At 45.0% G+C, this 26471-nt stretch overlaps 1 protein-coding gene across 4 annotated transcripts in view; it reads right to left on the reverse strand.

Annotated features, from left to right (window-relative positions):
• The window catches only part of OPLAH (5-oxoprolinase, ATP-hydrolysing), a 664980-nt gene that overhangs the window by 320109 nt on the left and 318400 nt on the right, over nt 1-26471 (reverse strand). For all 4 annotated transcript variants that reach the window (XM_069621803.1, XM_069621805.1, XM_069621802.1 and 1 more), the window contains one exon: nt 21729-21899. In XM_069621803.1, the coding sequence (XP_069477904.1) occupies nt 21729-21899 (171 nt within the window). The remainder of the gene's footprint in view (nt 1-21728; nt 21900-26471) is intronic.

Below are 26471 nucleotides of genomic sequence, written 5' to 3' on the forward strand. Positions count from 1 at the left end.
GTGACCATGGCACAATGTGATTGGTGATATGGTCCACCAGTGTAGGGATTTGTCCCTTTACTGATGCATGGTGCCAACTGGCTGCTGGTCAAATCTACCCAATGGCCCAAGAAGCCGACAAGTTGCATATGCATATGCCCCCACCCCTCAAAATGATCACCATGGCCCTGTGGTCAGACTTACCCAATAGCCAGGCACGTAGTGCAGCATGTCGTTCCATGTAGCGGGGGATTGTGGAGTTCGCAGCACCATTGAATCATGTGTGGATCCTGGGTATCTGGCACAGCAATGTCTTATCATCTTGCTTGCATTACACACCATCTGGACATTGATGGCGTGGTATTGCTTCCAATTGCCGCACACCGCCTCCATGGCATGCCAGACTACCAACTCCACATGGGTGCAGTGAGGGCACCAATGACATTAGGCATGCCTGCCAATGCATGTAATGCAATTTTGGTGTCATTCACCTCCTGTGCAGTCCGCGGTGAGATATGTAGGCACTTGCGTGCTTCAGGAGTGCATCCAGCACCTGGTTCAGCACACCGGAAAGGCATAGCTGCGAGATGACATGAAGCTGCCCTACTGTGTGCTGGTAGGTGCCTGTGGCCAGGGGGTGGAGCACACACACTACCTTCAGCAGTGGTGGCATGGCGCTGCGGATGCTGATCAGGCTGACCAGGTCATCATGAAGGAGATCCACAATGGTGTTGATGGTGCCACTGTCCAGGCGGTACAGAGTGTGGATCTGTGCAGGGGTTAAGTTGAATGGACTGGCCATTATTCAAGGGATTGATGGCTGCCTGTGGGGAACCACTACCTGCACTGGTGGTATTTGCTGGGCCAGTCTCACCCTCCTCCTTCTGCATCACCTCTGTAGTCCCTGGTGTACTGCCTGCTCAATGAGTAGCAGTGCAGGCATGTCCTCCAGCCCCTCTTGGCAACAGCTAGTGGAATCATTTTGTTCTTGGAAGGGGTGTGGTGTGTGGGTGTACTCCATTTGTGCTGGGCCAGACTCCATTGCCTACACCTGTGCTGATTGTGTGCACCGGTGGCAGGTCTGAGAACAGCAGATTGCCATTAACGCCTGTCCCGCGATGCCGTGTTAACGGCATCATGGTGGCCCTTCTTACCGGCATCTGGATGCCGGTAAGTGCATGTCTGTGCAAATCGTAATGTCCTCTTCCTTGCACCATGCCGGTGTTACTGGCAAGGCGGCCGCGTGTCCTTGCACAGTCCGGTACGGTGGTGCATGTCACAGCGGGTCCCTGTCGATGCCGGTAGGACCGTCATGGCTGGTTATGATAGCCCGGTCTGGTAAGCGTTGCCGGTATTGCCTTACCGGTATCATTATTACCGGACCGCCAACCTTGTAATGAGGCCCACTGACACAATGGGTACAATTTTTAAAACCTTTATTGAAATGGTTGGGGTTGGAGAAACTCCTATGCTGCCCTATAGCTGAGATGCGAGTAGTCTCGGCCATCAAAAAATAAGGAATGCAGTCCTTGTGGCCTGTCAAATCAAAATAGCCTATGCTAACAAAACCTAATGCCTGCCCTATCTCTTGTACAAAAAAGTGTAAAAAGGAGAAATGTATGCAAAAGGAAAAAACAGTGTTCAAATGAATAAAGTTAGTTACCAGCTCTCCTCCCCATGTTAGACCTCACGGGGTAAGGCTGTCCTATAGGCAGCATGACAGGTATCCAGTGTTCATAACGAAAATAAAATAACAGCATACTTTGAAAACAACATCTAAATAATGGCAAAAAGTCGAATTTTAAAGTAAAAGTATATATGGGGTGGGGTAAGGGATTAAAAGGGGTGGGGGTAGTTGGGGGGGTAAAAGGGCAGTAGAAATGGGGGCTTTCGGTGGGACACCACAAATAAAAAATAAATAAGTAGTTGCACTTTTTAAATTATTCATGTGTCGTTTTTAAAATATGTTTTTATTTAGGGTGTAGTTGTAAAGACATTTAAGTCTCTTTTCTTTGCCTTCAAAAATAATGTTTCATCAAAACAGTTCTCATAGGCCCTCCTCTGCCGGGCTCAGACCTCTCAAATAAACTTCAACACAAACAGCAAGCGGGCTCCCTTCCCCAAGCTTATCTCACTTCGCATCTCCCTCTGTCGGGCTCGGACCCCTTTCGGATGCAATCCAACACAAGCTTGCAAGGGGGTTCCCTTCCCCAAGCTTATCTCCCTTTGGGTCTCCATCTGTCGGGCTCGGTCCCCCTTGGATGTCGAAGACTCACGAATGTGCGTGGCTTCCTTCTCAGACCACAGCAAGACCACTTTGACTAAATGTTCACAGTTCAACTTTCACTTCTTTATTTCACTTTTGCTGTTCATCTGCCTTATCGCTTTAATAAATCACTTTTCACAGACTTTCGAATGGGCTTCTCTCTTTCACCGGACCACTCTATTACTTAGTATCGCTGTCTTCCCAGCCGTCTTTTACTTCAAAGTTCATTTGCAGGTCTGCCTTTCCTTGCGTTTCACTTTAATGCGTGCAACCTTCACTTGTGATATTTTGCTGCTATCTCAAACTTTTTACACACACTGGTCTTTCAGATCGCTTTTCCAACTCACCACTTTTCCTACTCACTTTCCAAATCTCCTCTTTCTGGCCTTCTTCTTTTGGTCCTCTCGCAGTTCCTACGGCTAAGGTGAAAAATCTAGGGGTGATCCTGTCGGCATCTCTTTCTATGGACGCCCAAGTATCACCTGTATGCCAGATTGGCCACGTTCATCTTAAATTACTGAAGAAGGTGCTCCACATGATACCAGCCCCACTGCGTCCGCTGGTGGTTGCGGCTATGGTGCTGAGCAGATTGGATTATTGCAACTCTCTCTACCTGGCATAGCCTCAGGACCTGGTGCAACGACTCCAACACCTGCAAAATCTTGCGGCACATGTGGCAACAGGTTCTCCCTATGGGGCTCACATTTCTCCAGTTTTGCGTTCCTTGCATTGGCTCCCGGTGACTCAACGTATTGGATTTAAGGCGCTTTGCATTGTCCATCGGGCTGCATGATCAGGGAGCAGAATATCTCCACTCTAAATGTATCTGCTACCTTCCAAAACACTCCTTGCGATCAGCGTTGGCAGGTTTTCTCTGCGTTCCACCTTTCTGGTGCACTAGTATTGGGGGCAAGGCTTTCTCTGTAGCTGCGGCACAGTTATGGAATGACCTTCCGCCGGCAGTAAGAAAACTGCCTAACCATCTGGCTTTCAGGAAAGCCTTGAAAACGTATCTGTTTTAGATTATCGCTGTTGATGGCCAGTGGCTATCTGTTCCTCCCTCTATAGCGATATGATGCCCTCGGGCGGCCGTGCACTATACAAGTTCTCATAACATAACATAACACTGAAAACATGATAACCTGCCTAAAGAGGCCCCCTAGTATGGACTCACAAATGTTACTAATCAGGAGTTATCCGTGATTTTACAGGATCAACGTTCAACATCAGAAGCTCTTGGAGAGGAACATTTCCATGCAGCCCCAACTGTAATAACCGACCAAATCGATCTACTATCGACATCCATCGATAATAATCATTCTTTATTAAATCTTTGCATGAATTTACATCGTAATTCATTGGGGCCAACATAGGGAAATAACATCTTAAATTCTTTGGCTTACTCTTAGAATCAAACAAATAACATTGTTGGAACACAACTGTCAGCCACACCAGATCTGCAGAGACTGCTCTTATCATCCAGCTCATCCACTCAGTATGATAGTGACTCAGAGAGTACGGATATGGAAGCTGAGAAACAGAGATTATGGGTTGATGCAGGTTTGATGTCTGCTGGGGCGCTTGGGGGCTCGAATACAACCTTCCCCTAATGCAATCAGAGCCTCTATAGACTCTCTATAAGTACTATGTACCAATATGGCTAACGAACAGCAGGAAATTAAATTAATGCTGGCTAAAATGGTCGATCGGGTCTTGAATTCATGTGATCATAATGTGGAAGTGCAGGATATGTGTGTTCCTGCTGATGATTCTGTAACTGATTTATTAGATTGTGTAGAGATTTTAAATACTCAATCAGTTGCTACTACTAATTTTATTTTAGAACCACCTTGTACTAATATTGATCTTACGAGCAAGCGCAGCCTGTTTTAAGGATTGAACATGGAACTCTTGATTGTGAGACGTCCTTAATGGAGAAAAATGTGTCTGAAACTTTATTAAAGGACACTTCCTCCCAGCCTAAACCTACCAAAGGAAAGACGAAATTAAAGTGTAAAGGAAATGCTTTGCCTTATGCATCAAGGAAGGTGCCTCCTAATTCAGAACATAGTGGATATGAAATAATTCAACTATGACGGAGCCCCTTATTAATACGGCTAGCAATGGACTGTCAATGGAACCAACGAGGGTTACTAATGCTCTGCCTGACAGCAATATGTGCCAAGTATATCTCTGAGGTCCGATGGAAAGATGGCTGCGTTTGGGTGGCAGTGGTGCACAACTAGAAAATAAATCACTGCCAACTACAAACATTCCTCGTATACATAATGTGATTAGCAATGAATCCATAACATCATGTATTGGGGATAGGATTCGTGATTCTAAAGGGAATACAAATGTTCAAAATATTTATGCTTGTCTGCCCACTTTGTCTGCCTACCTTTGGGTAGAGGTATAAAGTTGGAGGAACTCATGCCATTATCATCTAGCCCATTTATGAATAGAAGCTTTATCATGAATCTCCTCCACAGAATACCAGCATTTAGGAATATACGCAGAACAGACATCACAAGGCGTGTTCTTCCAGCTTATACAGCAATTGATGACTAACACTTGTTGTAACATGGATTGTAATAACATAATGTCAGCAATCTCCACTGATGGGACGTCAATATCCCCGCTTCCCTCCTCCACCTCCTCACCTGTTGAATCAGAGTCTTCTTCAATAGATCTGAGAGTTCGATGTGCTCTGTAGTCCTTTTCTTTTTTTTCTTTGTTGCGGATATCTCCCACGAGAAGAAGCCACAGTGAGAGCGATAGAAACGCCCTGACCGTGAACCCCTCCCGGGAGGGACTGGAAAGGGAAAAAAAGCCAAGTGTAGGCAAAAACCCCGGGGAATCACAACGGCAGGTGGGTATCCTGAAGGAGGTAGTAGCAGCTGAACTCAGCGGAAATCAACAAATCTCAGAAATAGAAATTGAGGAAAGAATAAACAAGAAACAGGAAGTGTAGGAAATTCAATAGCTCCTACTACAGGAAAACGGAAAAACTGCAGGCAAACAAAACGGTTCATATACCAAAGAAAAAGAAGAAAAATAGAGAGAGAAGGAGGTCCCGGGAATCGGAACCCGAAAGGACGAGCAGGAGTAGAGAGAGGAAAGCTCAGCGGAGCCAGAATACAGCGTATAGCAAACCGTGGCAGCAAAAGAATGCACAGCTGACCGGAAAGGGTTGCAACGCACAGAAGGAAGATAGGGTGTGGCTTAAACAACGCCACGTTCGCTTATGCGGAAAAAGACTAGACCGTTAAGTGGACGTGACGCGAAAGACGTGACAGGAATTAGGAAGTGCGTAATCGGAATCGGGGCCACAGGCGCCAGGTAGGAATGCGTTGCATGACACATTAATGCTTCAGCAAATAAAATTGGGTCCACGCATATGGGATATAAAACAACCCCATGGAGGCAAGGTTCCTGTAACCATTCCAAATGTCACTCTACATGAATCCCTGGAAACCAAGCACAATTACGATGGGCTTCATGGGATAGGTGTCACACTTCGCAGTGCGCACAAGCGCTTGCAGGACTCCTCCATGCCGCATGTCATGCGCATCCAAATACACCCTGGTGCAAGGCGTAAGGTCGTCACCCTTCCTTGTGGTGTGCGGCGCTTTGTGGCACCGTTTTTTGCCCGATGGAACCTGCAGGGGAGAGCAAGGCTGCATATGCTGTAAATGGGACTACAATTCCCATGCTGCCTGGTTGTTTGTCATATGACCATTTCACAGTATTGCTGGATGCTCTCCCTAATTGTGTCTGCCTTCATAAACAGCTGTGGGCTATTCCTTGCTGCTTCTGTTTGAAGTTTCTACATGAAGTTCTGTCTTCATTTGGTTTTTGGATCCCGTTTTCTCGCGGTTTCCGGTCTTTCTTCTTGCTGTTCTGCGCTCCAACCATCTGTGTAATAGGACTCCTGGTGTGTCATACGGGCTGCATTGCCCTTTGTTTTTGTCCAGAACTCTGCCCGCCCGTGTACCAGGACTTTTGCTTCTTCATTGGACTGCTCTGCCCTTCGCCTTGCTTCTGACGCTGCTCACTCGTATATCAGGACCCTTGCCTGTTTAATTGGATTGCTTTGTCTATTGCCTGTGTTCCGTATATCCTACCTGAGTACCAGAACTCATTCACCCTTTCTACGTGCATAAAGGACGCTACGCTGAGGTTGAACCAACCCGGAAGTAGAGCGCTCCACATGCCGCCCGGGACTAGTACCCTTACTAACCCTCCTCTTTATTATTTTATACCTGTTGTTGTCTTCTTTAAGAAAAAATCCAGTGCTTCTTGTGGTAAGACACAACGATTTACTTTTGTATCAGCCTGGTTCCCAATTTAGTTGTTACAGTACTATTTCCTTTTTTTGTGTTTATTGGTAGGAGGGCAGCCTGTGTCTCTTGTAGCAAGTCTGGGGGAAGACATATCAGGTATACTCTGCAAATCTCTGGATCATATGTATTTACTTATCACTTGTTGCTTATGATCTTTACCTTTCTTTGCAGCTGGTTACGTGGCGGTGTGTTCTCCCGCTCTTTTAAGTGATCGGGACCTTTTTTACTGTTCATACAGTAGAGGACCATATCATTGAAAAGAGTAACTTCCTTCATAGAGAGGAGGCTCTGGTAGAAGGCTCCTACCCGAGCTCTACAATCAACTCCCAAACTTCACTGACGTGGTATTCAGTCTCGGGCGTTCACCTTTCGGTGAGTAACAATAGGAGGGGTTTTAATTCTTTTTTAGGAAAACCCCTGGGTTTGAAGATGATAACCTCATATGATATATTCCTTTTGCAGGAAACTTGGTTAATTGAGGTTTTTTTTATTGATGGGTTTAACATCATTTGTACTCCTGCAAAACAGAATATACATGGTTGCCTGATCCGAAACCCTTCCGAGTGGGTAAATCTTGTTCTTATGTCTTATCGACAGTTCTCTATGACGGGAGTCAGTCACAAATATAATCATAAATGTATATAAACCCCCAGGAAAATAATTGTGTGATGAGAAGAAAGCTGAATGAATTACTAACCCATTGGTATACTTACCATCCATTAGGGAAGGTATTTATTGCAGGTGATTTTAATGAGCATATGTTTCCAACTGAGGGGAGTGATGGGACTCTAGTCACTAATGATGGAACTAGTTTAAGATTAGGCCCCATTGTAAAAATATCTTGCAAATTAAAAACAAATAGCTGGTGGCATTTTCTTGAAACATATAATCTAGTCTGCCTCAATCTTAAGGCGACATTGATATTTTATTTCTATCGCGCTCGTACACAAATGTTTCAGAGCGTGTCAAGGCAAGGGAAGGGGAAAGGGGAGAACAAAACAGCGATCTTACTAGGCCCAGTGACATTCACGAATGGTGCCGGTGCATACAGCTTCCCCATTCGCATTGAGCCCTATTGGGCTCAATATTAATGCAGAAGATTTTTTTCCAGCGCCCTGGAATGGTTGTAATATCCTGGTAATTGCCCATTCCAGGGCAACAGGGAAAAAAAAGACTCCGGCAGCAGCCGTGCCTGCATTACAGGCTTGGCTGTCTGCCAGGGTTGTAATGAGGCCCAATGATTTTAAATTGATTTTGAGTCAGTTATCTTATTATGACAGGGACATGAATACTACACTGCTGCAATCTTCTGATCATTTCAAGTTGTGTAAATTGAATAATGTGAAGAAGCGGAGTGGCCGTAGTCCATTTGATATAGACATCCATCAAAGGAAAAAGGAGTCTCAGTACGAAAGGGCTATGAATTAATTGAGTTCTCTAAACCTGAACGTGTTGCATATTTAGCATCTCTGGCAACTAAATATAAAAACTGGGTTAGACAACATCAAAGTTCGCTGCACAGTGTAAATTGGAGATGCATGTTGGTGCAGATAGAAATAAAAATATCAATCAATCAATTTGCTTCATACAAATGATAATAGACAGTTTTGGCTCTTCTTTAGATCATATCTTGCAGGTTTATCTGTACTGGAACTGAATCCTATTTCTGAGAGATCTTGATTATTGTATATGGGGCATTTATTCCATGGCCCATCACTAACTGAACTGTTTATTCCCGTTTGCCCTGGGAATTGGAGAATCTTGAAGGGATTCGAAGTAGATGATATTGAATTGGTAATTAAGAACCTCAAGAGCTCCCGGCCCTGATACAATTCCAAACGTTGTATTTAAAGCTAATCCATCCAAATGGGCGGTTATCATGGCTGCGTGGTTTGGTAACATATTGTCGTCTCGCAGGATTCCTGATAGCTGGAGGGAATCCATAATGATTGCTGTTTATGAAAATGGCAGTGTGGAAGAGCACTCCAACTATCGGCTCGTAGATATGTCTGATTCCAGCGCCAAGATATTTGCAACATTATTGTTAAAAAAGCTTAATATATGGGTAGAGAATATGGGACTCTTCTATACATGCCAAACTGCCTTTCGTAGAGGTTATAGCACATCTCATAACAATTGTGCTTTACAATACCTATTTGCCGATTCAATTTGTCACAAGCGTAAGCTCTGTTTATGAGCTTTTGACACTGTATCCCGGCCAAAGCTTTGGGGCATGTTATCGCAATGGGGTATTGACCCTGTAGTTCTACATTTTGTCAGGGCTTTCTATAGTGATACGGTGGTGTCAATACGGCTGTCACAGGATGGACATTTATCTCGGCAAGTGAAAACTAATGTTGGCTTAAAACAGGGTGTCTATTTGCATCCCTGTTGTATAATCAATATACCTCCTACCTGAATAAGCATTTGGGAGATATAAGGAATTTTGCTCATCGTATTGGTAGCCATTTAGTACCTTGGCTGATGTATGCTGATGATACTATCCTTATAGATCTTACACCGGTTGGCTTGCCGCATTTTATCAATGTCCCGGCCAAATATGTAAAAAATAATGATTTGTCTAATAATACGCTAAAAACCCAAGTTATGGTAGTAGGTAGCAGACTGAGATATAACGGTCCATATGTGTGGAAACTGAATGATATTAAACTTGAAATTGTAGGCTGTTATACCTTTTTTGGTTTCCCTATTAGTATATCACCGACTAGCTTGTATTATGGTGATCTTATATCAGCCCGTATGCTGAAAAGATGGCTATAATCAAGCGGTTTGTGGCAGATTCAGGAGGGAATAATATTGAAGGTTTGATAAAGATCTACCAAACTAGTATTATCTGATGAAATCCAAATAAAGGAGAATACATTCATCCGGAGATTGTTGGGGCTCCCGAACTCGGCGGCATGTATACCAATCCATACAGAATTGGAAATGGAGTTCTGGGAGGACCAGTGGGCCTAGTCCCCGACTTTATGTTGGGTCCGGTTGTGGGCAAATTAATATGCCTCCCTTTGTAACTTCATTATACGGTCTGTGTTGGGCAGGGTGGGGTGGCAAAGAATTCCATGGCTTGCCTACATTTTCAATACCTCGGGGAGGCCAATCTTAGCGCTCCTTTCCCACCTGTTGTATTAGTAACTAAGGCTGAGGGGAACAGCCATAAATCTGTGTTGGGTGAGGTTGTCTCGAGAAAAAGAACACTCTTAGGGTCTCATTACATGGTAGGCGGTAACCATGGCGCTATTAGCGCCATGGTTGCTGCCGGTACCGTACCGAGTCCGCCATGGTGAATGGCGGAATTACCGCCACATTCCAAGGTGCGTGGGGGAGCTAATTCCCCATTCACCATGGCACTTCCCCATTCCCATTGAGCCCATATAGGGCTCAATGGGAATGGGGAAGGCGGCAATTACGGTACCGCAAATTGCGGTCCCGTAATTGCCTCCAAGGTCCCTTTGCGGGGCCGTTCCTTAACGGCTGGTAAAGCCAGCTGTTGAGGTCGGGTCCCGCAAAGGGACCTCATAGTAAGGCAGTAGGGGATTACCGGCACCGGTGCCCTTACCGGTGCCGGTAATCCCCTACCGCGTTCCGTGTAATGAGGCCCTTAGAGTATGGAAATAAATCTGGCCAATTTCATACTATGATCAGTAGGCCCTCTGTGATTCAACCATATTTAACCTGGAGTTCACACAAAAAAGATCAGTGGCTAATAACAAGGGCGAGGTTTGACTGTCTCCTTCTGCAAGGGAACACAGCTAATTGGAAAGGGTTTTCAGAATCTGCTGGTTGTCCGGTGCGTGGACATCTGCGTGAAGACTTGGCTCATGTATTGCCATTCTGTATTGGATATGCAGGGATATGAAGAGTAACTTTGATACCGGCCCTAAAGAAGGCAGAGATCCGCCACTATAAAGAAGCTCTTACATTTCTTTTGAGTGCAGACTCTGTTTTCACTGATTGGGCCCTGCTCTCCTTTCTGAAGAGAGCAATGTACTTTAGAAAGGGGCTGATGAGGCTCCAGGGAGAGGGAGGTCATTAATGAAATGGTGGAATGTTGGAGGAATTGTTTTTATAGTGTCATAACAATTTTTTTCTTTTTTTTTTAAGTAATGGAATTATTGGATTAATGGTCTTGTAACACCTCTGAATATTTTGCTACTGTGGCCCGATTTAGGAATGTATGATATGGTCTTTTGCACTTGATTTTAAGGAATTATTTATGAATTGTGATATTTTATGGATGTATGTAATATTGTTTCTTATGTTTGATGGATCGTTGCATCCGAATAAACTTTGACTGACTGATTATCCTGGCATAAACCGTTGGCTTCAAACTGTTGCCAGAGGCATACATGGGTTGGTTAGATAGATTTGAGGGTAAGATACTCAGATCAATATTACAGGTACCCAATATTACAGTTGAAGTTATGGTTTGAATTAGGTCTATATTCACTTTGGGCTCATTGGTTACTGAAGAGGTGTAAATGATATTATGCCTTATCAATACAATTATCAGATGATAAAACACTAATGGACCTTGTGGCAGATAGATTACTTAAGGACCCTTCAAATACTTTCTTGAGAACATTGGAAAATTCTGTGCTATCGTATTTTGACAATATTAACTTCATGAAGGATACCATTCACGAAAGGCCGGATTATCTAAGTGTACTCAAGAAGAAAATCTGGGCATGGGATAGAGCTGATTCTATGGAAAAACCACAAAACAAAAGGCGTTATTATGAATATACACAACGGGGGTTTGCTATAAAGGGTTTGTGTTCCTACCTGTTGAAGCCATGTAATCCTAAATTAAGGGAATTCATTATCTACCTACGATTAAATATTTTGCCAACCTATGAGTATGTGGGAGGATGGTAAGATGTCCCATATGTGGACCATATATGAAGACTGTGTTATGTCTCTGTGGAAACAAATCGTCACCTCTTAACCCAGTTTTCCAGATTGGAAATACAATATCAGAAGGCTTATTCATCTATGGTTGCTAAGATTCAACATATACAGCTAGATCAATTTTTGAGTACACTTTATGGAGCCACCTCACTGGTAATTACTGGGGCGGGCTACTATGCCTGGAACGAAGCTGTGAAATTATTGTTGGGACACTAATTGATGGTTATAGAGAAAGTGTGCTCATGCTTATATTATTGAATGATTAATTGTGCAGGATATATTGTGTATTATAAGGATGAAATGAAATGATGTTAAAGCTATGTTTTAGTGAATTTATATTTGTGATTTTGATTTTTGATTGATTTCATTAATTTGATAACTTATAGTGATTGTAATGTGTTTTAGAATGAATGTGTATAAGGTTTTTCTTTTAACCAATGCACAATAAAAATAAAATGTAAAAAAGAAGAGCCGCCACCCTTTTGTCCGAGGGCCTGGCGCTGCAGTATTGGGTGTTGAGTCTTGCTCCGAGATAGAGTGCCTGTTGTGATGGAACCAGGCGCGACTTTGGGAAGTTTATGGAGAAACCCAGTTGCTTTAGACACTGGATGGTGGCTGCGGTATTGACTTCTGCCAACGGGTAGGAGGATGCTCTCACCAACCAGTCGTCTAGCTACAAGTACACGTGAATGCGCTCCGTCGCAGTGAACCACCACCGGCGCAAGGCACTTGGTAAACACCCATGGAGCAGAACGCAGGCTGAAGGGAAGTGCCTTGAATTGGTAATGCACTCCTGCCACCACGAAGCATAGGTAGCACTGATTTGGGTGGCGAATAGGGATGTGAAAGTAGACGTACTCGAGGTCGAGGGACGCCAAGAAATCTTTTTGCTGCAGCTGGGACAGCACCTGCTGCAGTGTGAGCATATGGAACGTTTGTGCATTTAGGAATTTGTTGCTCATCCTCAGATCTAATATGGTCCTCCAACCCCATGACTTGCTGTGCAGTAACTTTTTCCTTACCTGGAAGTAGCGGGAGTAGACTCCTGTGCCCACTTCATCCTTCGGAACCTTCTTCACTGCCTCTTTTTGTAGCAGAGCTCGCACTTCCTGCAGCAGGAGGTGTTGCAACATTTACGGCTTATGTGCAAGAGGAATGGCCGGTGGATAGTCTACGAACTCCAGCGAGTGGCTCTGCTGGAGGAGGGATAGCACCCATTTGTCGGTTGGGATTTTTCCCCATTTTTTGACAAACCTTGACAGTCATCCTCCCACCGGGACTCTGAAGCAGGAGGATCGGGCCCTGGGCTGGTAATGGTTGTTTGCTGGCCTGGCCCCTAGATTGGGAGGAGCCACGGTGGCGCTGCAAACTCCTATAGGATTGGGACTTCCTATACTGGTCCAGTGATGAGTACAGGGTCTTGTACGAGGTGGAAGAATGGTAAATTGAGCGGTTATCCCGTGAAGTTCTACCATAATGCCCTCATCAGGGGGTGAGACGCTGATCGGAATATCATCCGGTTCCCCATCACCTGGGACAAAATCCTCAAATTCATCAGTGTGGGATGAATGCGAGGAAACCAAGTCCTCCAACTGGTTGTGATCTGTGTCCGTCCCTGTATCCGTCAGCTACTGTGTCCTTGACAGGTGTTCACTCCTCCCGACGGGTGTGGGGGGGCCTGGGATGTCATCCTCTTCACTGGAGGGCCCAGGGACATCTACGTGAGGCCGTCTAGGAGGCACCAGAACCGGGCTGCTGCAGGCAGCCTTTGTTGCAAAGTTGCTACCAGTGTGGTCAAAGTAGATAAAATGTCTAGTGACAAGTCTCTTTGGGAAGGCAGCAATGAAGCCGGCTGCATTAAAGGCAAATTGTCCTGTGCCTGAGATGAATGCAGAGGTGGCAAAGGAGTCAGTAAGGTCAGGTGTGGCTTAACCCGCAGGGAACTAGATTGCCTCCTGGAAGGCGATGTTCTGCGTGATGGCAAAGATGCTGGTGGCATGATGGCCTCCTCCTCTGGTTCCTCTATACCCTCCGATAAGGAAAGACTTGGCTCTGGTAAGATAATACCTCCTGGTAGCATGGCCACCCCAAGGTTAGGGTACGATACCCATGGACAAGCCGTCAATGCTGACACTTTGCTGGTCTGGGTGTCGGCGACGTTTGTCACAATGGCAGTAGTAACAACCTCATGGGAAGATCTACTTTTTCCTGTCAAAGGGGTCATCAATGAGGGCATCACAGCAGTCGACATGGTTGCTGTCGACGAGATTCTCGTTGAAGGCCCATTCGCGGTCGTCGCCATTGACTGTCTCGTTAGCAGGGTGCTGGTGGACGGCCTTGAAAGCTTTAGGGTAGACGATCTTGAGAGAGGCTTGGTCATCGACGATTAGGTATTTGCAGCTGATTTTGATGACGTACAGGGTAGCTTTCTCTGCCGAAGACGAAGAGTGGCCACCAGACTTCGACATGGATTTGGCAGATGGAATCGGTTCCTTGGGGCGATGGAAAAGGCTTTGGGCATGGACCTTTGGTGAAGACCAGTCCTTGTGCGAGGATCTGGGCTCGTCGTCAGAGGTTTCCTTATGCTTCCTCTTGCTGGTGACGTGGACCTCATGCGACTTAGGCCTCTTACTAGAGGTGGTTCACTGGGCCGTCCTGCCCTGCTGTAATGAGGCATGGCTCCGTACAGATGCTGAGTCAGAGGCCCCGCCGGCATCATTGAGCCATGTGACGAGACAAGGATCCTTCAGCGCCTTGTTGGAAAATGACTAGGAGATTTCACAGTCCTAGATGATGTGATGAGGATGAAGACAGTAGAGGCAGTCATCGTGCTGATCTTCCACATAGACATTTTTCAATCTGCAGCGGGCACAGGCCTAGAACAGGATCTTCCTCCTGGATTCGGCCATGAGGTAGGCCCAACTATGCAGACGAAACTTCTTCGAAGATTACCCATGGCGGGAACGGTCCACGGATCCGGCACCTTCGGCGCCAGCACCAGTCGTCGAGAAGACATCGAAAAAGATTAATCTTTCGTCGAAATAATGATAAAAGTGAAATTCTTTTGCAGATAAGTTGAAGAGAGAATATTTGAGGACTCCTTACATTAACGTGCAGCAGAAAATCTGAAGATGGCCGACAGTGGAGGAGTTAAGGGAGGTGTTCCTATTGGCTGTGGGCAGTATGACCCAACATGACTGTACTAGAGCACAAAAGTGACTGAAAGTTTTCAGTTTAAGTTTAAACTGCTCTATGTTACTGAGGATTCTCAACCTGACGACTGGGAATATCCACAACATGTGAATCTATGAAAGATCCAATGCTGGAGAACGCCCAGTGACACTACCCGGCTTCTGTCTTACTTCCTTCGCGTCATGCATGACTTGAGCTGCTTCTGGCTTCTTCTGGACACACACCCTTACAAGGTGTAGGTGTTTTCATCCCCGCCACGCAGGCATCGAGCTCCTCTTGCTTCTGAGACCCTGAGACCCTCGGCTGTACGCCAACTATCAACCATGGTCCCTGGCACGCTTCTTGCTGCGCAATCTCGGTAATCAGGTTCACATGGGGAAAACCAGTCTTCCTTCTCGCTTTCCGTTGCACAACCTCTGCACTCCAGATTTAGGGGGAATCTTAGGACAGGCAGCTGAGATCTGCTTGGTCAAAGTCCCGGCATCCCTTCTTTCCACCAACTTCTGCTTGGATTGCCAACAACGTGCTTCTGCTCTGCTGCTGCTACTGCTGCGACTTTTCCAGCTCCCACTTCATCTCCATCTAATGGCCTGCACCTGAGGGGGCCTTTTAAGCCTCTCTGCTCCCTTCAGGCATGGGTCATTATACTTAGGAAGTCGCCTACTCCTGCAACATTGCTCTTGGGCCCTCATCCTTGTCCTAGTACTTAGGGGATTATGGGACTTGTAGTCTCAACTAACAGAATTAGGTTTTCTTATCAGCCTTTTATTTTTAAATGCAGATTTATTTCTCTTAAATGCATTTAAGGAAAGGTTATAAGAGTTTAATTGAAAAGGAGAAGGCAGTTAATTTAAGCCATCATTTATAGGTTTCCTGTCTCTGTACTTCTGGGAGTAAGGGACATTCTTGACCTTGAAAGTCTCAACTGGTCTTTCTTTCCTAGGGATATTTAAAGATGTCCCGCCAGCCTTACCCACATCAACAGTTTAATGTGTGGTTCAGACACATCATAACGTCAATAAGCCATTACATGTCTTGGTACCTTTAAAAGGTCCTTCCCTTTTAGAGATAAATACTGTGTCTCATCCCACAAGATCTCCTCACCACCCAGGGCGTTATCTCCTCCCAGGTGATCCTCCTGCAGTACACCACCCCAAGGTCAAGATCGGGAAGCGTCTGCCTTTCCCTGGCCACCTGGGAGGAGACTTTAGGCAGGGTTTTAGTGAGGGATCCGTAGGATTCATCACAAGCCTCACTTCTGAAGCACTTGGGCTTAACAGCATCTCGCTGGGTATACATTTTCAGCATCCACCACAACCGTGGCACTGCAGCATCTCACCTGTACCGGGGTTGCCTCTATGAACAAGAGTCCATCCAGATGATTAAAACATTCTCCAAAATCTAGAGGGTTCTATGCCAATGAACTGCACAGTCCTGTGGGAGCTCAGAGCAGGCCCCTGCTGTTTCCAGGTAGCACGGAACTGATGGGAAGAGAGGGCGTTTTCCTGGCGCTAGGCTCCACTCCCACACGACACCTACTGACACACTTCTACTAGCGTGTATTTCTCCTGCCTTGCTTAGGGTTCTTGTTAAGCTGTGATATTTTCATCCACTAATGGTGCGCCTTCCCAAGCCAAGGTTTCCTTAAGTTGCTCATTCTCTGTTAATGACTCCTGCAAGGGTGTGGTATATAACCCTCGGTAGGGCTGTGTGAGAAACCAGAAGATGTCTCACCCACTAGTCGCCAGGGATCTGTCATTCAGGTGGCCAGAACACGGCCATCGCTTTTGGATCCAGTTCCTGGGGGGTAGACCAGTGCGGGAGTATCACCTGGGTGATGGGTCTTCGGGGAGTGGGACACCAGATGGTGAGAAGCGGTATCCCCTTCCTTGTAACACCTTTACCCCATCCTACCAGGTAGGATATTTAGGAACTCAACCACCACGCTTTTACAACACAAACATTTTCACACAGACAGCCCGCTATGAGTGAAAACAGACTAACACCCAAGCAATATACCTGACGTGTCCCAATACAATGGTCAGGCGAGGTCAGGCAATTACTCATCAACACTTACAACTGAATTCCATAACACTTCCCCACATGGATGAAAGGCAGTGCACGAGAACACACTCTGAGCAAGGCAAAGCACACGAGGAAACAGCAGTTCCAAGATGGCAGTTTAACGAGAGAAGAAAGACGGCAAAACAGAAGGGGGTCGCAAGGACGGTATCATGACTCCCTACAAGCGCTGGTCTTGGTTGCGCCATAGGGGAAACATTCGGTGCAGTGTCATTACACCTTTTTCCTCACCCAAGAGGGCTGCCGTATTGCCTCCCACTCAGACGGGTTTCTGCTTGCCAGTCTTGGCGGAATCCTTTGCTCTGCGCTCAGCGAGCCTGTCTTATCTGCAGCCGAAGTCAGACGTGCTTTGCGTCGCTACTCCTTACTGTGGCGCTCCGAAGTTCGAAACTAGGTACTCTTTGGAAGTTTCTACTGAGAATCTTTTGATCCTTCGCAAACCCCGTCCTGACACTATCTCTCACCACTTTCCTGCCTTTCTTCCCCAGCTCTAGGCGTGCTCACTCGGACATCTCCTGTGTTTACCTTTTTCCCCGCTCCTGCGGTAGAACCCATGGCAGTTACTACTATCCGCCCTGCTCGGTAAGCCTGGTTCACACCTCCTCTCTCTTTCCACTATGCCAGACAGACTTACCGTATTCCTTCTCTTCAACTATAGGGTCTCCCTTCAAGTCCTCTCATCCATTCCGGGGTTCCCCGCAGAGTATAAGACGGCAACAGACAAACTCTAAGGTTACACCTCTACCTTCCTACATTCTACCTTACCTCCAACTCTTCACTCTGTAACTTCTTCTTACTTCCTCTTCAGCCTTCGCCGGAGAAGACCACAGCAGAGAGCCACCGATACTATGACTCACCTTCGAGCTCTGCCCGCTCTCGTCCTGACAACCAGAAGACAACGCTCCCGACTCCAGCTATCAGGGTTTTCTACCCCAGAGGGTTTCCCTGAGGTCTCTGCTCCTCGAGCGCTCATTACTGTTAGTCAGAGGACTAGGGGTTTCGGGGGATTCCACACAGACGACTGCTGCACTTGATCCAGGTTAGTGGGAACTGAATATTAATTGGAAATTGTGCATCCGCATGACAGACGGAAGTTCCCTTGACCTTTTCGACAAGGAACTGTTACTTTCATGAAACCTTGAGGATCGAAAGGGCAAGAACAGGAAACCAGGCTGAAGAATCCTGTATTGTGTGTCAGAGGTACACAGGGCCCTCCCGCGCCAGTAATCAAGGCGGGAAGAAGCGCCAGCTACCGTGGTACTGTTCTTGGCTGAAATCAACACAGCCGGTGAGTTGGGGAGACCGATACAAGACCAGTCTGTGTTGAAGCCAAGGTTGCAAGCAGCAACATTTTATGGCGAGCACTGGAATTAACATTTTTAAAATGTGTGTGATAAAGTACGCAAGTAAAGTTGAACTACTGATGAGAGATTGAACTTTTAAAACAAGGTACACCACCTTTGACAGTGTGGTCCGCTGCCGAGTGCTTGCTCAGTCAAAAGCCTGAGAATTGGCAAAGCGAAAAGTGAGAAAGACAGCATGTCAAGAAAAGAGCGAGTATTTGTGAATCGGAGTGGTCCTGCAGCGGGTTGAGCAAAATCCTGCGCACAGTCAAAGTCTTCGATTTTTGAAGTAAGAAAGCTTAGCAAAGTAGGTGAAGTTGGTCCGAGCCCGGCAGAGGGCGATCAATTGAAAGCTTTGTGTCAAAACGGGTCTGAGCCCGGCCGAGGTGGAACCGGGGTGAAGCGAAAATCACCCGAGAGTTTGTACATGTGAAATTATAAAGGAACTTTGATGTTTGTCGTGTTTCATCAGGCCCTCTGAAGCAAGAGACCTTGAATGGCAAAGAGACTTTGGCACAGAAGGCCATGATGTGGAAGGTTTGAACTGCATCCTCATGCTAGAGAAGCCAGAGATTATGTTAAGCTTGAGTGTGCCACCCTGTCCCGTGCTGAAACGGCTTGAATATCCTGACACATCATTTCTGAACACTTTTCAATACCATTGTTTCACACACTATTTGTATTTAGAAGTAAGGATCAGAAATAGGTTTATTATTATAGGGTCTTTTTATTTTGACAGACTCGACTAGGACTGCGTTATTATAATTTGATGGTTGTAGCTTGTTCCCATCTTTAGATTTAGGATTAGAAACCCAATTGAACTTCAATAAAAAACCTTGAACTGTGGCCTGTTGTGTCTGTCTTACTGTTTGATACCATGCCTTCCTTACAGTTGTCTACAACTCTGAGGTTGTCCTTGCTGGTGACTGAGATATAGTCAGCAAGCTATTGGAGATTTATCTAAGGCTGTGTCTCTCTCTTACTGGCTCCTTTTGGTTTCCTCTTGCCTACAGGTTCTTAATTCTGTCTGACATATTCCCTGTAGCGAACTGTCTGTTTGTATTGCCTATGCCCACTCCTTGTCTCGTGAACAGCTATGACCTGTTTCCATGTATGTTATCTCGGAAGCATTGGTTTCCCTGCTTAGGTTCCTCAGCTGGTTATGCTAATTTCTACAGATTTTGAGATTGACTCTCTAATTACCCACGTACGGTTCTTGCATAATCCGTCCTGAAGTTTCAATAAGGTCAGGGTTTGATTTTCCTAACCATGAACCTGCTCCAGGGCATGTCCAGGGCTTACAGGTAGAACAAGAGTGTTTTTTGCTTGTAGATATGTTGCCAGGGTGTCGATCGCTGGACGCACTTTTGGTTTGGGGTGCTGGGCTCTTGTGTTCTATTGCTAGGGGGAGTGGTGTATTTTTACGACAAACACATTTTTGGGATATGTTAGGGTGGTTTCTCTGGCCTCCATCTTCATTTCTGTGCTGGAATTTTGTAGATTCTCATCAGGAGAGGAGGTGAACTAAGTGAGGCATGGTCATTCTACCAGATGGGATCTGATCTGATCCATTACTTTTTGTCAAAGTATATGAAGGCTGGGTAATGTCCACTTCTGGTAATAGGAGCATTTGGTTTGGTGCATGTGGCATGGAATGTGGAGGGGCTCTGAGGAATCACATGTATGCAACATGCAGACAACTCTCCACACAGCTTTTGGACAACCCCTATTTCCCAGCCACATCTAGGTCTCATCTCAAAGGGGGACCATGCAGAGTGACTATGTTACAACTGAGACCCACATCTTGATTTCCTAAATATATGCTTCCAGCACCCAATCTGATGCAGTGAAACCAGATTGTACCCCTGCGTCCCATTCATTTTCCTCCACAATCAACTTGGGAAGAAGATGGGACCAGAACATGATGTTCAGCAGCATACATTCTACAAATGAAGAACAAAGTGGATGCTTACACATAAGCGGATGCGCCTCCAGCATGGGTCCTCCCATGCTTCCTGGCACCACCATCGGTCCTCTGCAGTGATACCGGTCTCATTAATGCGTCGAGTATCTATGCTGAATGCTAAGTGATTGTAGTGTCTACCCTGATGTTCTCCTTTTCATATCCTTCTAGTGGCTTAGATCCCCCAAAACAGCTCCAACTTCCTGATCCAACGCATGAAAAAACAGAATCCTCGCTTCACCCTATTCCTACTTTCTAACACCATATAGCCACCTCAAAACTCTGCTGAAATCTGCTTATTTCATGCTGAGATGAACAGAATTGTCTGTACATCTAGAGAGCAGACCCATCTGATTGCTTACAGAGATAAGGGCCTCATTCTTGATCCCAGTTATCATAGCCAGCAGAGCTACCAGCCCAGTGGCTTGATACAACTATGTGCCTCCTGATCCCTGGTCTTTAGCGTGAACACTGAACAGTGGGATCAAAATCACAGGACCTTGCAGGCCTCTTTTGGAGCTAATTCAGGCTCCTTGCAACCTGGCCTATATTGTTGTATTGCCTTTATTGAGAAGTTAAAAGCTCTGCAGAATGATAAAATGACCCAGACATTAAACAAAAGTTAAACTGATCATTCCAAGGACATTTGATTTATCACCTGCAATTGATGAATTGTACAATGAAGTCTCAAAGGGCAAATATTCTAAATATTAATGCTATGGGGCTCTTGTTCCTTGAGGGTAGCCTATAAAATGCATGCGTATAACATAATGCATAAGTAAAGATTTGATGCATACATTTTACTCCACACCACATCTTCATTGATTTGTATCGCAAAGAAGGGGCACGGATTGTAATTCACAATTCTGTTTGCCCGTTCCTCTCCGTCATACAAGTACTCACTCCATCTTTTATTCCAGCATGGCATTTTCATGCTGGCGTAAACACTGTGGATTCCTATTGAATCTGGCTGCATTTTACACCAGCAAAAAGCAGTCTGATTCCATAGGGGTCAATTGAAAACGTTGCCTGCCAGGGAGGGGTTCATACAATTTGCACTGCGGTGTGCAAAAGGAAGTGGTAAATGTGATTTTGCCTCCAGTTTACAAATGATGAAAATTCTGCAGAGGTGGCCCATTTGTACAAACGGAGGCAGTCCCCTCTGTGCAAAATATACGGGGTCTTAGAAAATGAGCACCTATGTGTTTTGTGTAGCGCAATGTTCACCATGGGAATGGCTTCTTAGCACTAAACTAGAGAAGCTGACTCAAAACCTGTACTGCATATAGGAGACTTAATATGTGAACAGATCTTGGATCCCTTTCTGGAACGCCCCGACTTTGAATGCATGCAAAGCAATAAACTGCCTCAAAGTGCTTTGTAATCTCATTGCTTCTAAATCGTCTACATGTCAAATGTGCATTGATTGCTCCCTTAGTCCTGAGCATAATTGCTCCTAATTCAAATGGGGGCTACATGTCCAGAACCACTCTTCAGCGTGGATGGGGAGATCCAAGCCAGAGTCAACAGGTTTCACACAAAGAGAAGCAAATGTAAAGGAAGAGCACAGACAGATTATGAGTCTAAGTGGGGCTTACAGTATTTGAGTCAACAACGGCACTCACCTCTGAAAGCCTTGTCCCTCCAACTCTGCCACACACTTCCGTCCTAGCGCAGAGATCCTTTCGTCTAGAAGCGGGTACGAGTCCTCGGCATATGCCATCGAGCAGGGCTCCTGGGCCTCATGCACCACATCTGCCAGTGCCATGCCGAAAGCGGAAAGGATCCCACTGTACCTGTAACAAGAGCACCCAATCATAAGGCCTTCTGATTTACAACACCTTGTTAAAAGTGTATTGCTGAATCTAAAAATGCTGTCCTTTTACAACCATGGTATTCTTACCCACCCAAGTCACTCAGTATGGAAAAAGCATACCATGAGGAGATGCACAAGTACCTTTATCTTTTAACTCTTAAATCATTCCACTATGCAAAATAGACATTTTAAATAGTATAATTATGACTTTGCATCATTCCACCAAAGATTACTGACATACACAAGAAAGTCCAGTTTCCCAACAATCCCTTTATTCTATATATTGCAACAAACATACTTTGATAGCGTCTGTCAGTATAAGGAAGCTAAATGTAGCCCTTGACCATGTCCTATGGCAAGTGGCCTATAAAGGTGAATCATCTGGAACAAGAGCTTCATGTTGCAAGGTGGGACGAATCCAGAGAATGGGGAAGCCACCCCATTTGGGACTATGGAGGTGAACCCGCTAAGCTTAACACCCCCTAGATAGTAGTGTTAGCGGGATCCCACTGGGGATGACGCCCCTCCGTAAGAGGTAAAGAGATTCTCAGAAAGGGATATCACTTATCCTCCCGATTGTCAAGATCCCAATATCGTTGCTGGCTAGATGGGAGTTCAACTGTGTGACGGCATGGCTCTTCCTGTAAGAACAGCTGGTATGGTATCTGACTCTCTGTGTCCACCATATCCTCCACGAACGAAAGGACAGTGCAAAGTCCCACCCCCTTACAGAGGGAACGATAAGTAGCCAATCAGGATTGGACATGGAAGGCAGCGAAAACCCGCCAGGCCCAAGAAGCGCAGGGTTCACCTCCTGGAGAATATGCCAGGCGTGGTAGAGTCGAGCGCGGCTGAGCCCATGGATGGACCCAGCCCCTGCTGAACCAGGAGCCGGAAACCCCCAGGCCCAGCAGAGCACACACTACCCAGAATGCGGACAACTGGCATACTGAGAACCCCGCCGAAGTCCCGCAGGAAGCCAGCAGAAAGAAAATGCAAGCTCCATCCGATGCAGGACCTCTGCAGGCGGTGCCGCACTGGTCAAACTCCCAGAGAGTCCAAAGGAGCACCGCACAGAGAACAGAAGTATGTGGTGGCTCAGGTGAACTGGCAAAGGGGAGGAGAGACCTGATACCCCAAGGTGGTGTAAGAGAAACCAAACTCCAATGCGGGGGGGGGACAGATGTGAGAGCCTAAGGCAGAGTAATAGAAACCAAAACCCCAAGGTGGGTGAGAGACCCAAGACCCCAATGCTGGGTGAGAGAAACTAGACCCCAAGAAGGGACGAGTGAAACCAAAAAGCCAAGGTGGGGTAAATACCAATAACTGCCTACCAGGAGAGGACACCAGGAATCCTCTTGGGAAAGAATACAAGGGGAACCATTTTATATATGAATTACTTACATATATAAAGATCACGTTTTTTTAGCATAGGAATCTCAAACTTTAATTAACTTTAATTGCATCTCATGCCACTGATGGCTATCGAGATTTTATGTAAAATAGTTTGTTTTTTTCTTCCTAACTACGGTACTAGTGTATGTAAAAATCTAGCTTATGCCTCTCTTTCATCCTCCTTTCATCTTCCCTACACATCCTCAAATTTCCAATTGCTGTTCCCTATATGAACGATACATATGGTTTATACATGAAAATCAAGATTCCCATCGCAAGCATCTGAATCTACAAACGGCCTGCTCCGAAAATTGAGATGAAGATCGAGATCTTTTAAACAAATTGCAGATTTGTCTCCCTTCTCACTCTAACTGTTTTCAAATTGACTCAGATCCCTACCTTTTCGTTCATGCTCCTTACATCTTCCTGTGATGCAAATCTTAAATTGCTGGAGCGGAGTGGTGTGTAAGTGGTAATTGTGACCATAGTAATTTATTTGCTGTTTACCTTCCAGAGGAGGAGCCCTGTGAGCAGTGTGTCACCAACGAACAAAATTGATTAATAAAACCTTTTGAACTGGCGCTTGTGTGGAGGCATTTGAATTGATTGACTATACAACAAAACATGGCAACAGTGAAGGAGAAACAGCCTTCAACAAGGGGGGGGAGCCTGTGGTTGTTAGTGCCCAGGTCATTGGGGCGGAATCAAAATGCAGAGCCGGCCGACCAGCCCTTTGCTTCAGAGCCTAGGCAATGCGGAGCGCAGGCTCAAAGCAAAGTCCAGTTTCAACATAGCATGAAAACCCTATTCACAGACATGGGGTGGACCCTCAGTTGGGGGAGACAAATTCTATGACTTAAGGTATTCATTTGAAAAACACCAGGGGCTCTGGGACTGGAATGAAAACTTTAGTCACCTCGGTGCACTGAAAAGCTATTCCTTTGTCCCGGACATAGTATACACTTACATGAAGGCTCAACCAAATCTGGACATTTGCCCCTCCAGCGAATTGCAGAGATTCGTTCTCCTCTTGCGCATTAATCGCTTGCCTGTCCTGAATGTTATAGGCCCTTCTCTCTCACTAAGCGAACAGGACCATTTCTGTTGCATCTGTCCTAACAAATCAAAGAGGGAAACAGCCAAACACGTCATGACAGAATGTCCAATTAGGGATACTGTAGACAGGCACCAGTTCGGTAGATATATGCACCACCGGAAGTCTATTCAGGACCCACTATTCTGGAAGCGTTGCATTAATACCTACAATAGGGGGCTTCATATGGCCTTGTTTACAATCTGGAAGGCAGGCAATGGTTAAGTTACTAACGTCCCCACATGTTAATGAGCCCCAAGAATTAACAGGAAAAGGTACAGATACTGTATGTTCTTATCAGAGACGAGAACTATTAATCGAGTGGATTAAATGAATGAAATGAAACGTAGTGAAATTAAATGAAATAAATGAAATGCAATATAATGACCTGAAATGAATTGAAACTGAAGTTGAAAGAGTGTATGTTTATTTATTTTGTTACCTTCCCTTCTCTTTTATGGATTTTATTATTATTGTGCTTGGACGCTTATTAACCTATTTTAGCTGTTTGATTAATTGGATCAATTAAATTTATTGCTTCATTATTATTAGGTATTTGTATGTTCCACTGTATGTATTTGATGTTAAGTACAATAATGATATTTAATGTTTTATATATGTGTAAGGTTTTACATATAAACGGGTTATAGTGATTGCATCGAATGTCAAAGCATCTAAAAAAAAAGCAACGGAAAAAAAAGCATTGAATGCATTTTTTTAAAAAAAAAGAAATTTCCCTAACCCCCGTTTTTTTACCCCTTAAAACCCATTGCAATTAAAATAGAACCTTTACCTTTTAAAAAAATGCATTTGATGTTTCTTTTTTCGATGCATTTTTTTCGATGCTTTTGGCATTCAATGCTTTGTATTCGATGCAATGACTGGATACCGTATAAACTATAACACATTAAACACATACATAAATTGCTGTTTTATATGTGTCCTTAAATAGACACGTCTTATATGAAGAATGTGATCGTCAGCACTGACATGCCATCAAGACTGAGATCTTCATTGTTAAATCAGGTGAAAATGTTGTCCAATTAAAACAATGGATAATGAAAACACGCATCAACAACACTCGCGCTTCTGTGGAGCACTTTATTTTCCCTCTGAATGACAACATTCAATAAACCTCTGCAATACCACACCCACAAAGCACTAAACCCTCATAAACCACTCCCCCAACCATGTTAAGTGAATCTGGGAATCAAGCCCTGCCTTCGTCTATAGTAAAACAGAGGGATTGCTTCCTAAATTCAGTTAAAATATAACTGTTCGCCAACTAGCTTGTGCTGCGCTTGCCAAGTCTGATTATTTCATATTTTTTCAAGCACTGACCCTTTTCCCCTGCCACTCGGTCATGATAGTGATCTAGTACAGATACTCTACGGCTACCGTGCCAACATGCTCCTCAGCCTAAGAACAACCCTACTCTCTCGTTATATCATTTTAATACAGTTTTCAAAAAAGAATCTCAATCTTCTGCTCTCGCTATCTGCATTTTTCGATGTGGCTGACGTTCAGAAATGGTAAGCCTTGGCTCCAGCAATGCATAATTGGAAATATATATACATTTTTGGGTGCCAGGCAGAACCACACTCAGGAAAATGTTTTGGGAAAAAAATAGATGGATTTAAGCTTAATCAACTAGCAATTTTCTTCCAGTGTTTTCTGCCCAAAATGGCTCTAATTTGGCATAAAGTCATGGTGTGGTATGGGGTAAGCGCTTCGGCAAACGTTGCACATGTTCCTTATTGAAAAACCAATGTAAAAAATGAAAAACACATCTTTTTTTACCCTAAATATCTTTTCAACCTTAACACTGATTTGCCATGTTTGGGGGCTGCGGCCAGGCAATTCATTTGAAAAATGTCATGCTGAATATTTGCATTTCCTATGGATGATAGGTTTCACATTAAATATGTAGTATCTACACATACATAGATACATATGCATACTTTCATATACACAGAGACAGATACATTACTGAGCCAGCATTAGTACTCTGAAGTTAGGGCCAAGTTGGACTCCACGTAGAAAGAGTACTTTTTAAAGATGCTA

The sequence above is a fragment of the Ambystoma mexicanum genome, chromosome 5q (assembly GCF_040938575.1).
Source record: "Ambystoma mexicanum isolate Mex_15411 chromosome 5q, UKY_AmexF1_1, whole genome shotgun sequence".
In the NCBI taxonomy this organism is placed as follows: Eukaryota; Metazoa; Chordata; class Amphibia; order Caudata; family Ambystomatidae; genus Ambystoma; species Ambystoma mexicanum.